This window comes from Bombus pascuorum, chromosome 8, assembly GCF_905332965.1.
Source record: "Bombus pascuorum chromosome 8, iyBomPasc1.1, whole genome shotgun sequence".
Classification (NCBI taxonomy): Eukaryota; Metazoa; Arthropoda; class Insecta; order Hymenoptera; family Apidae; genus Bombus; species Bombus pascuorum.
In genome coordinates, this window is record NC_083495.1 from 8,444,292 (window position 1) to 8,466,816 (window position 22,525).

General features: G+C 30.0%; 3 protein-coding genes across 4 annotated transcripts in view; 2 read left to right on the plus strand and 1 right to left on the minus strand.

The window, feature by feature from the left end:
- LOC132910002 (mucin-2-like) overlaps positions 1 to 22,525 on the plus strand; it is a 708,972-nt gene that overhangs the window by 11,358 nt on the left and 675,089 nt on the right. The window lies entirely within an intron of this gene.
- Positions 2,002 to 4,004, plus strand: LOC132909482 (sensory neuron membrane protein 2-like). The gene is made up of 4 exons (XM_060964338.1): positions 2,002 to 2,151; positions 2,436 to 2,684; positions 2,964 to 3,175; positions 3,635 to 4,004. Exons 1-4 carry the CDS (start codon positions 2,029 to 2,031, stop codon positions 3,966 to 3,968), a joined length of 918 nt encoding a protein of 305 aa, XP_060820321.1. The 5' UTR covers positions 2,002 to 2,028; the 3' UTR covers positions 3,969 to 4,004.
- On the minus strand, positions 4,334 to 20,701 carry LOC132910019 (proton-coupled amino acid transporter-like protein pathetic). 2 transcript variants are annotated; one of them, XM_060965376.1, is made up of 8 exons: positions 19,362 to 20,701; positions 13,699 to 13,764; positions 12,792 to 12,884; positions 12,102 to 12,459; positions 9,492 to 9,767; positions 8,827 to 9,005; positions 8,200 to 8,369; positions 4,334 to 7,132 (listed from the first exon to the last, which is right to left on the minus strand). In XM_060965376.1, exons 1-8 carry the CDS (start codon positions 19,433 to 19,435, stop codon positions 6,891 to 6,893), a joined length of 1,458 nt encoding a protein of 485 aa, XP_060821359.1. In that variant the 5' UTR covers positions 19,436 to 20,701; the 3' UTR covers positions 4,334 to 6,890. The 2 variants fall into 2 exon arrangements, with proteins under 2 accessions (XP_060821359.1, XP_060821360.1); XM_060965377.1 differs by lacking the exon at positions 19,362 to 20,701 and adding an exon at positions 13,866 to 13,993.

Sequence of the window (22,525 nt, forward strand, 5' to 3'; positions counted from 1 at the left end):
ATTGTAGTAAGTTACTATTAGAAAGTCTTTAATTCATTGAATGAGACGTAATTGCTTGGACTAAAACTGATACACATATACACATAATATAGTTAAAAATGAATAAAACAGTACTTATTTTAGCGAAATATCATTTAATAGCTTTTACAAATGTTTCTATTAAAATAGGTAAAATAGTAATATAATTGCTATGTGAGAAAATAAAGTTTCTAATCGTAGAAAAGATATTTTCACCCGAATATTTTTAACTATGAATTGAGAACTGCTAATTAACCGTTCTGTATGTAATTTGATATTTTCTATATATATATAATTACGCACACGATATAGTTTATCTTGTCTCTATGTATAAATTCCAAGTTGTCAAATGATTCATAATATTACTATGATTAATTCATGTAATCAATTATTTTTTACTGATATACTTTTATTTACACAAATACTTTTTTTATATAAAGACATATTAAACAATGCCTATTTAAAAAGTATTTGTACATAATTGTAAAAATAATATTACTAAAAAATGAGTACAAATAACATCGATCATAAGTATAAAATAATCTGAAACAAGAATATTGATCTGAGATTTTAGTAGATGATATATAAATAATTTATGTAATCGTTTATGTTCATAACATGAATTCATATTCCATAATAGCACGAATGTATTATTTATTAATAACGAAAGCTGCAAGCATTGCAAAGTTCAGTATAAAAACCGAATATATGTGAGTTTTCCTACTAATTTCTGTAAAGAGATTTGGTTTGTGCACAACATTGAGAATACTGAAATAAATATTAGAATATCATATACAGAAATAAAATACGTGCATTATGTGCCCTAATATTAGACAAACTGATAATTTTAAAGAAAAAGTTCGCAGCAATTTTTGTAAAATGCGGTGTTATTACGTCTGTGGAATTATATGGATTATTTTTGGTTTATACGCGTCTCAAACCGAGATATTCTCGAACAAATTGATTAGTAAAATAATCGAGGTAAGATACACTGTTATATTAATTGAAATATTTATATTCATGATATTAGAATATTAACTTTTTCTTTGTTATGAAACCATACATTATATCAATATCTTAATCTCAATGTAGATATTTAAATTTTTGTATAATGTTTCTTTCGAGATAATGTTATTTTTCTTTTTTTTTTTTTTTTTTTTGGAGACTGAATTTACTATGTAAAATAAATTTTCGTATTTTACAAAAAATGGTTCTTTGTTTTAATGAAAATTGAATAGTATGAGCACCGTTGGAAAAGTTGCAAATTATAATAAAATTACCTTTCAATCATCCTTTTAAAACGATGATACATTTGAATTCAGTATAATAAAAGTTCAAACATTACTCTCTTAAGATATGATATAATTCGCTCAAATTAAAAATGTGTATAATGTGTATAAGTTTCACAGAATTTACTCCTGTAAAATAACAATTTACAGGTTTTACCACTGCGTGAAGGTTCAGAAGTATACAAAGTATGGATGTCACCTATACATTTAACTTTTACGTGTTATTTCTTCAATGTTACCAATCCCGATGAAGTGATGAGTGGAAGTTATCCATATTTCAATGAAATTGGTCCATTTACTTACGAGTAAGAGATTAAATTGAACGAAAGTACTTACGTTGTACGTCTCGTGTATTAAATTTTAATGAAATTTATATTTATCTAGCAATGCAATTGTATTATTTTTAACATATTGTTTCGAATACGTTATTTTATCATGCCATATATTTCTAATTTATGTTTGCTAGTTAGTGTATGTAATTAAGAAACATTATAGTATCGTAAAGGTATTATATCTTGGAATATTTTAGACACGTAATATTTTAAAAAATGTGCTTATCGTTGAATTTTAGTTAATTATTTGAATACATATATACCGTAAATACTTGGACTTAATAAGTTTGTAAACATTTATCAATCCTTGTTAATTCGTCTTTTAACGTGTATATTATAATACATTTAGTGAAATACTCGAGAAAGAAATTATAGACGTGGACGATGCGATGGATGAAATTATATATAAAACAAGATCTACGTACAGTTTTAACAAAGACTTGAGTGTGAAATTATCTAAACATGACAAACTCACTATATTAAATCCTGCATACATTGGTACCATATCGATGGCAAGTATAATTGCAATTACATGAAGATGAAAGTTCTATAACTCGTTTTTTAGACATCTTCTCTGTTAATTTAAAAAATAACTTCTTAGTTCGACAATGATCGATTACGTAATTATTCACTAGTTTAATATTATTATATCAACACAGAATATCTATAGTAATCTAATATGTAAAATATTGTCCATACGATTTATTTAAACCCTTTATCCTTCCGCATACTTAATTATTTAATTACCCTTAACTGTAAACGGTATGTATAATTTTAATTAATTATGTTTGTATAGCTCTCTGGCTTACCTCCTGAATTTATGAAAAAATATGGTAATAACATACCGAAACTATTTCCAAACCGTAGTACCATTTTTCTAAAAGCTAATCCTAACGATCTGCTTTTCAATGGAATTAAAGTTTCGTGCAATTTAAAAAAATTCCCTGAATTGGATCTGATATGCAAAACATTAAGCAGTAGTCCACCAGTTGTGTTGAGAGAAACCGACAAGCAAGATGTTTATCTACTCAGTATCTTTCAGAGGGTAAAAATTGTTTGTAAAACAAAACATGCAACATATTTTTGTATTTTTAATACTTTGTCATAAAAATTGTTATTAAAAATTCTTAACATATTTTAACAATAAGTTTCCAACGTTTTCTATTTTCAAATTTAGACAATAATGTCAAACAATGCAGGAATTTTTCAGATATTTTCGTGCCAGCTAACAAAATGTTTCATGTTTCTAAGGTGTTCGAAAAATATTCATAATAATACTTAAGTAAATGCGTATATAAATAATACTAATTTTCCCAATTGGTAGATGAACGCTACTTTTCGTGGGCCATTTTCTGTTAACAGAGGTGTTAATGATATAACGAGGTTAGGAGATATTACATCTTATATGGGAAAAAGAATACAAACAATGTGGAACTCTGAAGATTGTAATACAGTAAGAGGAACTGACTCAATCATTTGGGCACCATTAGTAAAACCATTGCCTTATGTTTCAACGTTTACACCAGATTTATGCAGGTACGACATTACTTTTTAAAGTATTACTAAAAATTTTATGTACATTTTCATGTAATACGAAATATTATTTTTTACAAAATGTTTAAACCATGTATTTTTTGTATCTGATATCAGGAAGAAAGAAATCTTGAGAATAAAGAAATAATTATTATTTAAATCGTTTATCTTGAAATTTGTTGTTACTTTATTATACTGGCAAAATGTTAAATAAAAATAACTTTATTTAAGTTAATATATCGTATCAGTTATCAAGATATATGTGTAGAACTATCGAAACGGATTATAAAGATGAAGTTTCGATACGAGGTTTAATCGGCTCACGATTCGCCATGAAGGAAAGGACATGGTTTTTAAACACATCGCAGTGCTATTGTTTATTAGAAAATAAAATACCAAAATGTTTACCACAAGGCTTAATCGATGTCTCGGAATGTCAGGTAACATTATAACAAAATAAAAATATCTTCCCTTAATTCAAGATTTAATATTATTACAGAAACTGCCGGTAATCTTATCAGAGCCACACTTTTTACACGGTGACCCACAGCTGTTAAAGTACGCACGTGGTTTAAACCCTGATGAAAACCTGCATGAAACTTACATCATTATCGAACCATATACTGGAACGCCTCTTTCTGGACAGAAAAGGACACAAATAAATTTATATTTGGAAAAACAGTCGGTCGAATTGCTTTCAAATGTCAGCGAGGGATATTTTCCGCTTATGTGGTGCGAAAATGTAAGATCCTTCAAGACAGTTCCTATCATTTCATCTTGTTTACTAAACATATGATTTCACTTACGAAATGCAATTGATTAAAATTATACGGTTCAATTCTCAAGACATGTGATGTGATCAAAGTTGGCACCAGAGTATTTCACGAATGATAATAAGAAAATAACTTTACTAAAAACTGAGTTTATTATGTTATGTATGTATTTGTTCGTTTTCTTTAAAAATAGAAGTATAATAAACAAGAGTAAAAATATAATGGAATAATATTCGGGAATCTTAGAGGCCAAAAAAATAATTCTCCTGAACGGATTCATAGTTGTGATTGATACTTGTTCAATCATTATATTGTGCAATAGAATAATATTGAATTAACATTTATCCGTCAGTAGGCAGGGAATTTAATTTCAAAGCAACGAAGTTGATTTGATTCAATATATTTTATTCACTTTTCATTCTTAAGAAAGTCTGATCTTTCGTTGTCATTGGGAAATTCTGACAAAGAAATTGAATAACGTTATACATTTTTACAAACAGATGTTAATTTATGAATACAATCTTTCATTACATCATGATACAGATCACATCAAAATGTACAAAATATAATCACAATTTTTCTCAGATATCGATAGACTAATTGTCTAACAAATATTTTACAGGGAAACACGCCAACGTTGGCGATTATAGGATTCACATATCAAACGCTTCGTCTAATAAAAATTTTTCGATATATGAACATAATTCCTTTGATGATTGGAATTTATTTGACTTTCGTCGCTGTAATATATTGTAATTGTACAAAACGCAAAACACAACCAACATTTGCAGAGTCGTTACTAATATCATCAAATTCAGAATCCAATAGACCCTCACGTGCACAAGCATTTGAGGCATTTCAATAAATGTACACTACAATTTATAAGTATTCTGAAAATTTAGTTTAGTTCAGTTTAGTTTAATTTTATTAAATTTAAATTTTAAAGTTTAAATTTAGTTTCATTTAGTTTAGTTCTTTTTACGGCTTAACCATTAACAAACGTAGCAATACTACGTTCATTTGGTTATTTACTACATGTTTAGTATGTAATCATTATTTGTAACATCCAAAGGCTTTTTATCAAGTTAGAAAAATCATGTTACTCCGACTTATAAGTCAGAAATTGATTTGAAAATAGAAAGTTTTTCAAGTAATAAAATAATTCTAAAAGGTTTGACAATTACAAATGTTAGCTTTGTTATTGTGTATTACCATTTACAAGCAAATTTAATCGCATCATCATATTCTATTATACACAGCCATGTCGATTATACAAAATAAAATCATTACAGTTTGATTTATCCGGAATTTTATGATTAAAATATGTGTTGTCAATGTTGAACAAGTGTTCGGATGTTTTTGAACAGTAGACACGATGCTAACGAAGATAGTTACAGCTTAAGAGTGCTTAAAAATGATTGGTTATTTCTAAAAAATGCATATAGATTTAATGTTTTGTACAGTGATAAATTTACAATTTACGATGTTGCATACTATTTACTCTTACAAATTTAATGTAGTAACAGTCGTATCCGTTCGCTTAAACTAAAAATATTAGATTATTTATTAAAATTTATACACATAGGCAAGAAAATTACTTTTTCGTTGATACAAGTAAATAAATAACAGTATATTACCTTCTTTTTTAGAAATTTACTACAACTTTAAAATGCGACCACTACTACATTAACAATAAGTCCACGAACGCTAATCTATTTTATTGCTAAACTTATATCAAAGCATACTACATAGTTTAAAAAATATTGTATCCTAGTTTGAATATTTACAATAAATATAATACACCTATCTATTTATCCTTTTTAAAATTAGATACGCTTTCTCGATTTTTCTTCCATTACGATCTACTCTTATAATCACCAAATTAATTATAATACTTCACGATTTTACAACATTCTTTGAATTACAAGAAATCCGTAAATTACAAAAATGCTTAAGTATAACGCAGAGATAAATACACAATGTACACGAATAGTCTTAAAAATAAATACTTCATGGGAATGTGAATTACGTTAATGATAAATAATGATAGTTAATATGTCACGATGACTGTACAGATATTCGATAGCGTTTTAAAAAAGATCTAGTCTTAATAATTTCAATACATTCGCTTCTCATCGAATTTCTATTATTAATAATCTATGCTAACAAATAATTTTCGTACAAAATCGGTTTTTATATCGTATACACTTATACATACACGTTTTTTACATAAACTATTATAAAAGTTTCTTTTACAAATTTCGCGATCTTCAATTTGTATTCTACGTCTGATAAGTAAGTATCACATACATTGTATATCGTAAGACTATATCACAGTTCATAAGTATTAGAACATTAACGAAAAACTAGAAGTTAAATAATTATGAAGAAATTATTAGAATTGTTAAGAATTACTATCTCATTAAAAATCTTACACCGTAAGGAACTCGTGTGTGAAACATTAAAATAATATCCTCGACAATTATCTCAAAAATTTCTTTCGTGTCATCATCTTTTCTGTTACATTCAATGTTATCTGATTCTATGAATACTATATATTCTTAAAATAAGTTCTTAAAATAGTTCTTAAAATCAAATTTTAGCCAGAGTTTCCTACTTATAATGATTTCATTTCAATATTTTCCAATGAGCTTTTAGTTAGTTTAGTCATTAAGATTCTAAATTTTTGTCAACCCCATTATGTGTCTTGGATCATTATCTTGCGTGAATACAAAATCGGTTCTTTGAATTTGAAAAAGATGAAGTAATCGTTTTTTCGATAATCTAGATGAAATATTAATTTTCGTACGAAACGAGCAGTATTCTGATACTTATGAACGGGGGTATATATGTTGACTCGGATACGAGACGTACATAGTGAACGTGTTAATTTTACATTAAGTCCTTTTTGTATACGCAATTATAAATAGATTTAAGTCATTACTTTATCGATACAATTTGATTATATCTGTGATGGAAATCCATGAACCGAATACTAGCGCTAAGAGAGAAAATATTAAAAGTACACTGTTCTTCCAAAGTCTCCAGTTATACTTACCCAAGTGACCATCCCAGCACGAAACTGTTTCCACGATTGCTGGGATTGTGACACCAAGGATGGAGAAAAATATTGAACCGACTAGGGAAATAAAGGGTTCGAGTTTTGGAACCAGACATGCCACAGCAACTGAAAGAAAAAGAAATTATTAAATAAAATTCTATAAACAAAAATTTATGAAGGGAGACAACATTCTATATTTTGCAATTCTTACATGATAGTCATCGCAGAAAAATTAGCTAACAAAAATACAAAAATTTAATGATTCGTTAAAAAATTCAAATTAATATGTGTGAAAATTCTATGTATTCAATTTAAATATCGAATATAGAGAAGATTTTAGATAATATATTATAAAGTGTTATGAAAAAATTGGGATATATCGGAATTTAAAAAAGCTGCGAGAAAGTTGCGTGTAGCGAATACTACGTATAAATCAGTGAACTAGTGTATTTAAATTCAGTTGTTTGACAAGCTTATTAAGTAACATCACAGCCGAGGGAAATCACAGCTTGCATTATAAAGAGACAGAGTTATCGCGTCGAAAAGTCGAAACATCAACAACGTAAACAACAAGGACGTGAATATCAAAGTGGTAAATCCTCAATGAATTAAATGCGAACGAGTCATTGAACGGTTAACAGTGAGTCATGCGGTTACGAAGCCAACAAGTATTCCCCTAACCCGGTCTACGTCTTTCTATTGCAATTCACGTTCCTCTCTTACTTCCTTAGAAAAATAACACACATGTCTGGTACACACTCAGTGGCGTAAACCGGTAATAACCAGAAGGGTAATCACAGCTTGTTATCTCGGGAATATCAAAACGTTAATCCTTTGCTTAATAAGAGCAATTTGTTGCGAAAAAAAAACCACATGGCAAATGACAGCAATTTGTGATTTAATTGCGTCTTAGGTTCTTCCTGTCAAACAGTGTCGACATGTTCTACGAGTAAAAGAAGAAAGTAAGTAAGAGAAGAAAGAATAATCTTCTTGTAACTATATAACTAGTAAAAAATCTTGTACATATGTATCGTAATAAATTGAAAAGTAGAGGAAAGTAATGTTACAAATATTCTTTCTTAACAATTGGCCTTAGAATTTATTATCGTTTCCGTCATCTTCCTCAGTCATTTTGTAGGAAATTAGTTCAAGTTTTCTCAGATTATAATTGTTTGGAAATTAAAGCAACTTACTTGTAAACAAAGCTATGAACATTCTTAGCGCTGTTTCAGATATTCCTTCATATTTATGACTGAATTTCTCTTTCATTAATCCCCATATTATATCGATTGGCACGGTAAACTGCAATCCGTAGCTAAACAAAACCGCTAGAGCGATAAGTAGTTTCACCATCTGTCCTGGGCTGTAAAACAATATATTGGCTTATACAAATTTTATCTCCATTTAAGAGCATTTAAGAACATTTAAATATTGTGTATAAAACTATGATAAGGTATCCTCTATGAAAAATCCTGCGATTTGTAGATACCTCGAAAGCTATCCATATGTGTAATTTTAAACTCCATGAATACAATCATAAATTCTTGGATAACTACGTATGTTTCATGCAACAGTTATAAATCATTTATAAATTGAAATTTATTTAGAAATTTAATTAAGTGAATTTTAAATTGAATTTAAAAAATCGTGATTATTTTATTAAGAATTAAATATTTTACTTTAATTCGTAAATCTTTATTGAATTGAAGATAAATAACAAATAGTAATGTTTCATATACATATATAGTATACACAATAAACCATCTACTCTTTGAATTCAATTACAAGCAATTTAATAAGTATTTGATTCGCAATCTTACATTTCTGTTATTGGTATGTTCAACGTGATAGTTGCGTCAACTGCTTCCCCGTATTTCAAATAACCGAATACACCCAGTATAGCATATAAAGATACCACTATAGTCATCGTTATATTCAGGACACTCGGGCAACCAAGAAAATGTTGCGGATTCCGCATGCTATTTTCAACAGGCATCACCTAAGAAATTAATTTTTTAATTATACTATTACGAAATCTGTAAAATTCTATATTTATAAAATTCATACCACTATAAATGAAGTGAATAAATTTGAAGGCTTTCAATCTCAATTAACTTATCACGATAAAAAATTTTCCTGCATATTTTAATTAAATGTCCTGGACTTCGAATCTGTATTAAGATTTCTGAACTGTATTAAAAGCAAAAGGAGCATGTATCATATAAGAATAACATTATTATATCCAGAATGTTGCAGAACGTGCAAAAATGATTTCTGAAATATTTTATTCATTATATAACAATGTTTAAACTATGGGATCTTTAAAATTTTGTATAATTAGAAATTAATTCATAAAACCTTTGTACATAATAATAATAAGAAAAGACTTATTTTTCCGAACGATACTGTCTCATATTTATGCTATAATTTACAGCTATGACTTTTTTAACAAACAAGTAGAGTTTAGTTATCGTTTCAAACTTACAACGCCGATGCCCTCGATGGCGAATAACACAGTAGCAAAGAACACAGGCAAGTGTTCGACCGACGCTATCAACTTTACGTCCTTTGATGGTTCAATTCCATTGAAGATGTAGTACAGAGTTATCGCAAAACCGACCATCATGGAAAGATTGGCCAGAATGGAGAATGGTACCAAATATTTCAAATTTCGAATTTGTCCCAGCAGCAACACCGCAGGAATCAACGTGAGCATGTACATGCGAAGAGGTATGTCCATGCCGGTGTGGTGGTCCACAACCTAAAACAAAATCACCAATAATTTCGTAAGAGAACTTTTATTACAAAGAGCAAACATTAGAAACGATTCATTTTAAATTGAATTTTCAAATTCGTCAAAATCGAATTTGAAACCTCGTGAGGTATCGAAACTCTTGGAGCTCAGAATACTTATTTTTCCTAGGAAGCATCTATTTTGTCAGGCAGTAAAATCTTAATAAATTCATTCATAAAAATTAAAATGATTTAAAATAGAAAATTTAAATTAAAATGTATGTAAAGCTTATAAAAGTAATAAAATTTAGAAAATACGAAAATTCAATAGAAACTGAGTTTTATGATAATTGTATCCTAGAAATTTTTTATTCAAAATTCGCTGTTCGTCCAAATTTTACCATAAAAAATTTACATGTCGTTTGAGGGAAAATATTTAACTCACATAAACTATTGTCATTATTTGATACGGTCGTATGGAGCTTTCGTAATTAATCTTTTCGTTTTTTATTTCATATTTTACAAGTAAATCACGATGTTTGAACTAAAAAGAAATGAAACATTGCAGATACAACAGAATTGATGGGACGTCTTGTCTTATTTAGCGTTGAATCATCCGATTAGTTAGTTACAATCCATTCAGACTGTAATTTTTGTTCACGGACAAGCAAACAAGGTGGACCCTGCAGGTTAAACGAGTCAGAACAAGTCTGGAGGCTACGCGTTGGCACAGATTTTCAATTGTGATCAAGGAAAAAAGGAGAAAGATGCACGTGCGACGATGAACGAGGACAAAGGAACTGAGACGATCGCAGATTAGAGTGGTTTTACAATCTACATCTTGATGTAGTTAAGAAGATGAATATTATTTACAGATTCTATTCGTTTGTAGATTATAGAACAGTAAACATAGAGAGAGAATAGTAGATTATTAATTTGATATATAACTAAATCATAATATCGTACTTACTATGTTATATTGTTAAAAATAATGTTTATTAATTCTAATTCTAAAATGTAATGTTTAGTAACCATTATAGCAATATATTATAGCAATATCTTTGCTATTATATTTTGAAACCAAAAATTTGAATTGCTTTTGTATATAGATATTCACAAACGGCACAATGAATAATTATTAGGCAATGAATAATGAAATATGACTAGCTGTCTGGATATTTAAGTAAACTTCCACGTGAATGGCTCATAAATGTAACTGATGAAGTGACTCACAGAACATGTGGAAATAGAATGGAAAACTTTTAATAAATATCTATCAACTATATGAAAATTATAAGGAAAAAACGTGATAAGTCGCATTTCATACTTTTTACAGGGAATTCATAATGTCTATACATGTATAATTTTCAGATATATCGAATCTTAAGAACAGAAACTCAGCATTCACGAAAAAATTTTTCATGTTAGTATTCAACTGCTAGTATCGCCTTTCTTACAAACAAATGCCTATATTTTAATGTAAAATTACATTGCAAAAAAAGTTGCTATAATATTAATATATCAATGCGAAAATGGTAACGTGGGAAAGATATTCTCGCAAGATCAGCACGAAACGTATTAATATAACACTATTTTACGATACAACCAATTATTTATAGTATATGTTGCCAATAGCCGATACCAACATGATAAATCATTTTAAATTTCTCCAAATTAGGGAAATAAACGACAAAATGATAATAGCCAAAGCTAATAAATAAATCCTCCAATATGAACATTTTTCATTAAAAGAACGAACAATTTCACGTTTATTAATTTGTCAAGGAGGAGTAGTAAAAAGGAAGATCCTATTGATCGCAGCGGCAAATTTATGTAGATAGATAAAATTGTTCGGTTGCGAACTTTCCATTCGTTAGTTAAAATTGTGGATAACGAGTGTTTCAATGCTGAAATAACGTTATCGAACTGATATTCAAATTATCGGTATCTTTCGAGCACCGACACGCTATTTCAACACTCGATTGAACTGTCGCATATTTTAAATATAATTTATTGATATCAATGCTCCACCAGCACTTCAGCTGTTTGTATATAGGAAATACAATCGAAGCATATTAATATTTTTAGCGGAATATTATATTTCAGTGTCTTTTTGCGTTTTAAATTTGTCTGAACTTCTACAACTGGCTATCTTTTATCGAATGACTCTTTGGTCAAAGTATATTATTTACTTTGTTAGCAGGGTATTATGTACTTATTGCTTCTTTAACTATCACGAATGACAAGTGAGCACAAGGAAACTCGTTTTACATTTTTCTACTGCCATTGTTTTTTTCCACGACTGAACAATATAACAGACTGCTATTATAATAACTGTTGGAAACCAGCGTGTAAGACTTACCTGTTTGATCGAGGTCGATACGAATACCACATAGACGCACGTACCGCCCACGTAAGTTGCACACAATGCAATATTTACTAATATTCGACTTGCGTTCGCGAATGGCCTTAATGTTTTTGGTCCATTAAAAAACGCAGCCTCCGCTGTTTCGGCGTATGTCATCTGTGGTGTTTTCGTTTTCTTGCATAGCACGTGGGACGAACGAACCAGTATGTGGACACAATGCGCGCATATTATACCGATTATTATAGTACCGATTCCACCGAATAACACTCCGCCATTCTTAATCGCATTTGGCATAGCAAGGATTCCGGTACCAAGAGACGATTTTAATAGGTGAGTTAGAGCACCGAAGTCTCTGTAACAAGAACAATTTGTGTATTTATTATGTTGAACATTTCTCACGATTTCTTTTTGTAATGGTAGTTCTTTTCTTAAACGGTATACTGCCGGTTCAGAGTAATAATAATCAGTGATATTATAAAAAAAGTCAAACAAGACGGTAATTAATAAAATTATCTTTTCAGTTATTTTGTACTATTTCGTTTAGTATCAGATACTGTAATTAAATTAAAATAAAATATATTGAATTTACCTATATCGTAACAATGAAGTATAAACGATCTTAAAATTCACTGATCAGTAGTATGACTAGATTTTATGTACTGATATAAAGAAAAAATAACTTACGAATTGGTATTTTTCTTATCACGGTGTTCAAAGGGATTGTATAGTTCATCCTTCTCATTGTATTCTCCAATCATGACAGTAGCTATTTTCGTACTGATCACAGAAAAAGAAATACGTCATTACATTATGTGTCGAAGATACTATCTAGTCTCGTGCCTCTTGATACTATCATATATTTTTCAAAGTAATTCAGAAAATGGGAGGTTAAAGTGGATAATTGTATAATATTTTACGACGTAGAAACTTATCAAATAAAACCTTTTCTTCTAATTGGAGTACATTACTAATTTATAATCTGCTTGGAAGATTTTATATTTTTCAATTTGATTATATTTATTTATATTTGGTTATATATATTAGAAGAAACTAAATGTAAATTCTTTTTTCAAGTACCATCAGTCATACGCAAGAAATATCGTAAAAGTATCGTATCATATAATGAAAAATATGAAGATTCTATAATTAATTCTAGTTATTATGTCAGTTCCCCATAGGTGATTAATGTTAATTTATCATTGGAGAATAGGGTTTCATTAAATTTTAACAAATAATTGACATAAATATAGAAATAAACGTGTAGCAACATACACACTATACAGTGACTTACGTTAATAATGATTGATAACAGAACGAAAATTTTATTTTAGAATTATCAATATTAATTATTAATTAATTAAATTAGAATTATCAATAAAAATTCAAGTTCACTTATGAAATTAATGAAGTTAACGAAAATTAATACTAATGACATTATCAAAGAGGTTCTACGTCAGAATAATTTATCGATAGGAATGATAAAATTAATAAAATTTACAAAATTGTCAATTTGAGATAAATTTAATTTGATATTGCACATTTAAATAACGTGAATGACATTGCGAATAAAACACAAGTTAATAATTCATACCTGCTATTAAATTCCTGCATGGGACTTTCTGTAGGTTGTGACTTTGTACATTTCCCCATGGTGAATCTAAAACAACATGTACACAATTATCTGATTAATATCGCAATATAATTTTACTAGACTATAGCTACATACACGCATAATTTTTAAAATAATGATCTCCGCACTTTAAGACTGCTACTTTTGAATTCTATTCGTCAAAAACTATATGTTATAAAAATGCCACAAATCTCGTATGACATAAAACAAGGTTCAACTCCTTATATAGTATAAATATGTGCCCCTTTTGTATAGAAATATTGTAGATACTTATAAAACCAAAACGAACATGATTAAAACAAGAGAAAGAACACTTCCTCAATTCTATGCCAATTTTTATCTAAAACTTTCACGAAAAGATTAGGAGTGCGTTCACACATGACTCGTAAAAAAAGATAAATTAAATATTTAACATTATATACTATGTAATATTAAATATGTTACATTACATAATATTAAATAGTAACATTATATAATACATAGTATATTAGTGCTGATATCTAAAAATCTTAACATGTATATATTGTACGTCATAGTACTATACAAATAATACTTTCGATAAAATATATTAAAACTTTGTATATTAATTAGCTTCGATATTTATGTATCTACGTTCATTACTGTATTTGTCATAATTAAAAAGCACATCAGATTTCCAAAAATATTTTCTAGAATCACAATTAATACACTTACAACTAATGTTCGATGTTTTATCGATCATCTACTACAGGAGTGATTAAGATAGAATCTTTGTGAGTTGAATTTCGTGGTAGCAATATTTATATCGTTAAAATAGATAATCTAACCAGTAATGATTAAAATCTATACGATTGCCTATCATATAACGTCACGAATGTCAACTTCAATAATGATGACGATCTCAATGACAATGTTTCAAGTTTAATTTGATTGCCATTGATAACGAGGATGTTTGAAAACAAAACGATTTTTAAGATGGTACATAGGTACTTATGTTAGACTTAAGCACGGCACCAATGTAACAATCAGCGAAGGTCTTACTTTTATCGATGAAAATTTTCCATACGGATATGGATCGCCATTTCTTACTTATCATCTAGATTATTTCCATGACTTAAAAGAATTTATGTCTGTTAATTCTGTGATCGATTATCTTAAAAAACGTTAAGCCTCGTTTATATCACATAGTGCGTTGTTGCTTGAACCCATATGGTTTCAAGTAATTTTATTGATATGAATTTCACTTTGCATTACTGATTCACTATTCACTTTTATATTTGAATTCACTACTATATTTATTAAGAATTCATTATTATGATATATCATAATGCATTACAATAAATTTATTTATTTATTTAATGTTTTAATAATAATAATATAATATATTTCAATGTTACTAGAATTCATGTAATTTGAAAGTGAATATATAGTTTGTTCAGATTAGTCGAATTACTTAGATTGTTCAAAATTGTTCAAAATTGTGTTCATATCAGTCAAGTTACTCGACGAAATTATATTGTTTCAAGTAACACGACTTCAAGTGGATACCAAATTTAAAATGCACATTTGAAGTGGCATTGAAAAATGCGATTACGTATAATATATACAAATGTTAATTATAATTATAGACATGATTCAAAAGTACAAATTAATTTGATTTGGTTTCAGGAACCGGTATCAACAAACACGAAATTGCATATAATGTTAAATTATCAACAACGATTAGCTACAAAATAAATCTGAAAAAGGACAGAAAATAGATTAAAGGTTAAATGAAAGAAAATTTTATGCTATCCATTTCGAATCGATATTATATAAAAAGAATTTCATTGAATATAAAAAGAATGTAAAAAAATTTTTCAAAATGTTTTAGACGCAATATCTCAGCTCCACAATAATTATACTTGCATCTGAATATCGTAGAACGTATATTTACATTATTAACAATGACAACAATTAACATAAACGAATTGCGAATACAGCACATGATTCAACATTTATTGTCGCATTGTACCAGATAATTCATTCACAAAACGGCTTTTATTGTCATTGTATTATAGAAAAAGATACATGTTTTTCTCATACTAATATGCGTTAATAGCAGGTGCAAATGGCTTGCAAACATTCGTCATGGAATGGATAAGATGGATCAGAATTGCGTTGCATAACATTCGATGCTACGACGCAAGGTTTAATTCGATCATTCCATACAAAATAGAGCTTAATGTCAGAATTTACGTATTTCAGAGTATTTGTGATAACATTTTTCCTACTTTGTGCAAGGTTAGTAAATGATTATTATCATCGGTTGAATAAAGTAAAGAAAGAAAAGAGAATTTTACGACGAAGGACAGTTGTTGAGAAATCGAGGCACAAGAAGCATAAACTTCGCAAGTCCTTGCAATTATTTCGTTTTTATCTGTCTGGTCACTTTTTTAATGTCACGATGGTACGAATCGAATGTAATAAGAATTTCACAATATCGATTTCTCTATTTATTTCTATTTATTTTTCCGTGATCATAATGATGTGATCCGTTAAACCCGCAAGATCGAGGTATCGACAAGACTCGTTAAGTAATCGACCGATCCTACGTACGATTACAACGTTCTAGCTCAGCCATATCCTTGAATGCTTCCATGGTACACAATCTACGTGGGATTTTCTAACATAGGGATGCAAAAACAGCTCACGATGTAGCTAATAAATATTCCGATGTAAGCAAGAGACAGAAAGGAGTCACGAATAACCATAATGCTTTTTAAATGTAAATTATGCTTACGATTAGGCTCTAGGTATATCGAGCTCGACGAGTATGGTTAATCCGACGAGATCTAGAATCTTGGACTGAAAATGTCGATATCTCAGGATAATGTCTGCACGAATTGTCGTGGCCGCTTTGTGCAAATTCGCACAAGCGTGATTTACGAAAGGTCACATTAGAATTGATTTCCTCTTGTCGTAAAAGGTTGCATAATGCGCTATTATTGTGCTTAGAGCTGTTCTATTTCGTACGAAAGTACTTTCATTATATTTTAGTAACACCGTTACATACGAATATTCCGTTATTTATTGCAAATTTATAGACGGACAGTCTCACTTACAGATTTATGATAGAAAGTGCAAGTGTACGCTTGCGAAAATCTATAAGCAAGGAAATCGATACAAAAGAAATAGTTAATTGCCGTTATTAAACCAAGCGATTGGTAATCGAAATAACGAGTTAAATCGTTTCCTTCCGTTAAAACATTAATAGGTAACAATGTTCTACTTAGAAAATATTGTTACCTTTTCTTATTCTTTTTTATTATCTATAAATTTCTGAACATTTTTATGAAATTCCATCATTTTCCGCCAGTACGATGATATAGACGACATTGTATGGCCCCGAGATATCTCGTCCTAAGTGTTACGTGAACGACATAGCCTGTTAAGATATTTCGTCCACTTATGCGAAAGAGTTAACTCACAGCGTAATAATAAAATTTAAAAGTCGCTCGTCATAAGTCCTTATCACGTGCATATACATATGTAATTGCGCAGATCTCAATTATCCTAAAGCACGCCGCTTCCTATTTTCCCACCTGTTAACCACATTCCACGATAAAATCACATTTTAGTGTCCACCTAATACACTGTTGCACGAAAGCAATGATAGTTGACTTCCGGTACACGCGGCGGGCACGCGACTCGTATCTCAAATCGAAAATTTATAAATCTATAATCAAGCAATATGGTCATTCTTTTACCATTTTATACATATATTGAAAACTATGTCCTTTCAACCTTCTTCTTATTTTTGAAGAAAGTAGATTTTTTTTTCAAATATTCTTAACCATTTCTTATGGAAAACATAAATTTCATTTATGTTAGTTGTAGTTAGTTACGTTAGAATAATCATATGTATAAGTCCGCAAGAAGACTGTAAGTCATTAAAAATAGTTTATATTAATTAATCAAATTTCTATTTGTTGTTATAGAATTTATGTTGAATTATTCATTCAAATTTTCTTTCATATTAAACCATCAATTATTCAAGATATCATTTGATGTAGTGTATTATTTGCAAGAATTCACGAATAATTCATACGTTGGTACTATCGACAATTTTACATAATTTAAATGCCGTTTGTATCGAGTGCTGAAATTGCCCGATTTTATGTGGTGCGCAGTTTCCAGGAAACATATACATGTATATTGCGAAGAAAAAGATTCGTGGTTTAAGAAAATCGTAGTGGTAAACTTTGAATTACATACATTATTGCGAAAAACATGTTAACGTCGAGATTTCTGTTACGGTAATTAACATCAACACAAAAATGTGCCTTCCAGCGATACATATTTTATCGCACATTGTGGTGGAAAACAGACATTTCCTATAACAAATACTCTAAAATGATAGTCTCTAGAAAGAAAGATACTTTGATTTTTAGGCAATTTACCTTATATATAATAACTAATAACTTTACAATAACTGAATATTTGCATAAGTATATTAGCATTTTTAATAAAAGAAAAGTATTTTAGCATTTTATAATAATAATAATATATATTTCTATTTTTTAAGAAATAATAAAAATTTGTAACATTTTCTCCAAATTATCATTTAAAAATAGCTAATAAAATATAAGTTTATAATTAGCGATTTTACTTTGATTTCAATAGGCGAAATGTTGAATAGCGATTGCAGCTGTACGTTCTACTAAAAAATAAATTAATATTTATATTCAATAGAATTACAATAATTTGGAGGTTTTCTAAATTCTAATACATTAAAAATAGTTGCACCAGATAAAGATTAATGGACGTATAATTTCATTTTAAATTCTAATTTTTGTGATAAATATATTATATATAGACTTTAGAAAATAATTGAAAAGGTAGAAATGCCTTCTAATCCAGTTTTTAACAATTTTAATTAATCTTTCTCGTTAAATTTCAAACATGTACAAGAATACTAATGTATGGAAATAAAGAAAACCACTTCAGAATCCATATCAAACGATTGCGAAAAAGTATTTCACGGCTACACGTTGCAATATTTACGTAACGTGCATTCATTTCAAAATCCATAAAAATGAATTCAGAGCTTTAAATATGTCCCTCTAAAATTGCTTGTCTTTTCAAATGGCAAATGAACAGACATATTATCTTTACAACCTATTCTTTCTAACTCATCTAACAATTACACTTAAAGAAACATAATTGTACTTCAGCTCTACGGATTCAATCATTTCCTCGATCAATCTCATATACCTTGAGCTCTTTAAACAAACAAATTAAAAATATCTCGAGATCTACCGATAGAAAATTAATTAACATACGTTCGTCGTAATCTCTACATTAAATCTCTTCAGGTAATGATTTAAAAACGATTTAAATACGAAGCACAACGAATCGTTCGTGTGGGGCGAATCTTATCGAAATTGTGACGCTTAAAAGTCTGACTCGATTTAGCGATATCCAGCCCATCGGAACGTAATAATTATCAATAAACGTTCCCGATAAACGCGAAACGAATATTGCTTGTTGAAAGATTGTTTCGTCGCATAACGCGAATTATCAACAGCCGCTTACATATTGCTTTAAACGATTCTTCTTACCTTGAAATATATTACTAACGGTTTCTGCATAAATTTACTTACCTGTATTCTCTATCGTTAATTCCAAATTCTCTTGAGAAATTGCTGACGCCTTCCGATTTTTCTGTGAAGGACATAAATGAAAAAGTTCGATCTTTGATCAACTTGCAATTCACATTCTCGAACGAGCCTCTTGGAAAAGATCCTTCTTCCTCGAATCGCTTTTTCACCGATGAAAACTTGAATTATTTCGGTCTCCTTGCCGTATCTTATTTACCTTTCTGCAGGCAACAGTAATCTCGCAGGTGATAATGATTTATCGGTGATTCTTAGATGAGTCTTGGCTACTGTCGTGTGGTATGATTTATTGATTTATTGATTCATTGATGCAGCGCTAGATGATCCTCACACACACGAAACTTGACTGTAAGTGTGCTTCTGTTTCCACAACCCAGCTCCTCGATCGTCTTCCGATGATTGATATTTTATTATCACCGCTAATTACTTGTTTGTACTAGGTTTAAGTTGATTTAAGGACAATAAAATTCACACGGGAGTCGCTCTGTCACCGTTGCGAGGAAACGTGCGTTAAACGTATACAGGAAACTACGAAAATTTGTCGCTTCTGCGAAGAAGATAACGTTGTTGATGTGTACAGCTCGATGAAAATATTGAAACGTGAAAGTGTTAAACTTGATGAATTTGGGCTTTTCAAGCGACCACGTTGATGTTAACGTCGAGACGTTGTCCTGACATTGTACTTACTTCGTCACTGTCAGTGAACGATCTGTTCTATCGTTTCCTTTTATGCGTCTCGCAGGAACTCTCAATTCCATAACCTTCAACTTTTTCTATATTCCCTAATTCTTCGAGCGTAGTTTAATTTATTTTCTGATTCTTACGTTTAAAAAATCTTTCTAACTATTCCACTTTTACTAATGCTGTTAGTAAACTGGGGACTCCCTAAAAATCTTTTTCCTTTGAATTTGTCAAAATTCCTGCTAAATTACAGGAAATCCTCGATTTTTCTTTAATCAGCGTCTTCTTTCCAATGATCTGGCTGGAGAGGTTCTCGCAGGAAGAATGAAGGATATCGTCCACGTACGTTGAAAAAGTGTCAACGTATTAGCAGGAGGAAACGCGGCGCAGGAAAACTCGCGCGTGGAACGGTGACAGGCGTCGTACACGACTGGCCAGGTTTTTTCGGCGTTACGCAGGTATATATACGAGCCGGTGTGTATAGAGACAGAGACGCGCGATTCAGCTCGCTAGTGTCCCGCTAGAATTGACGTCGTAACTCGTGGGAGGGGAGATAGAGGCCGTCCTCCTAATATGTTCTATCGAACGTGCTCGCGAAAAGACGGTCGTCGTTCGAGCGAGTCGTCCTTAGCATCGTGACGATCGCGCGTACCGAGGGCCACTGGAACCACGCGAATCGACTCTTGCTCTACCGAGCCGATCCTGTATCGTCTGTATTTCGCCTCTTCCCTTTCACCTTCCTTCTATCTCCTTCCGTTCAAATCAGCTTCGTCTTTTCGCCCAATTGAAACGACCATTCCCTCCACCGACCTACCCTCTCTAATGTCACTGATCTCCTGAACTCTTTTCCCTGGCGACGCTCTTTTTCCTCCTGTCACCTCTTCGCCGACCCACTTCGCGATTTCGAACGTTGCGTAAGTGGCGCAAGCGGATGAATCACGCCGCGCTGATACAGTTTCGACGTACGAGAATGTCAAAGAATTTGGTTTATGGGGGAAATGGGGTAATTAGTGATAGTTCGCGAGAAGAAGATTGCCCATTATTAGACTGCGGATTTTTATGAACTTATGGGAAATTTGAAGATAGAGAAATGCACAGAATGCACGTAACATGCGAAGATATATAAAATATACGAAGTACAGTAACCTTTGCAATATTTAATAAACAATACAATTTTCCACGTAAGTTCCACTTTGTACATTATATTTATAGAAACATGAATTTCAATAAATATTCATAGTCTTGGAATTACTTAGAAAAGGGAAAATTGGGAATTACTAAACTGCGAATTTTGATGTATTTATAGATAATTTAATTTATAAGTGTAAAAGTATATACAATGCAACATAATGTGCAGAAATGCCCAAAATTTCTAAAGTAATACACTTATCACAATGTTTATTGGATTAAATAAACCCCTTCTACTTAGATTCTATTTCTTTGACTATGGTCACAAAAATTCAGATTTATATGAACATCAGATATTTGCAGTCTAGTAATTATTTAGAATAGGGAACACCTCACCGATTTTAATGAGGTTGAAATATTTTGTCAACGTCAATATACTTAATAATTTCCCCATATACTTTAATTTACGAGTTACAGACAAAAGTTTCCGCAATCTAACACCTCATCAAAGATAGACTTCGTTAATGTTTAAATATTTATATGGTTATTCGTAAATAACTGTACGTATTGACAATAATATCATAAATGGGTACTACTAGAAATTTGTCTTCAGATTTTTGCCTCTCGATAATCGTGTTTACATAACTACATTAACAGGCTGATTTACATTTTGAAACGAAAGGAATTTTGACTATTTTTAATCATTAAGACTAAATAAATTAGTTGCTAACACTAATGATAAGTGATTAATAAGGTTATACAGAGAATGATAAAATGGAAGGAGATGTTATTCTACGTGTAAAGATATGTAAGAAGATGTAGAATAGGATTTTTCGTTCAAGGCCTAAAGACGAATATGAAAATTCGTGGAATGCGAATAATTCGACTAATTCTTAAATAAATACGTATGTTTAAACACGATCTTTTCGAAACAACAACTTTAAATGAAACAAAATTTCAAACAAAGAAATGTTTATCGTATGCGTACTATTAACAGTGATTAATATAATTTAAATTACAGTAAATTTTAATTAATGATAATTATTCTTGCCTCACAATTAAATATATTTATTTCTATATCGTGAAGTTTAGAAGTGAACTTTTCCACTGTCTTACGAGTTAAATTACATTTTTTTTATAATCAACCAATGAATCCTTTCGAAAATATTTTCTATCAGTAATAGAATCCCTCTTACATGTGTGATAGATACAATATTTTTCGAATGAATAAATTGTTTTATCGCTTACTCGTATGTTAGTTAAGGTTCTGACTAATAAAAAAGTCTAACAAATGGAGCAATCAGGTATGTTTGCGAGAATCAATAATGATTTCACATAGA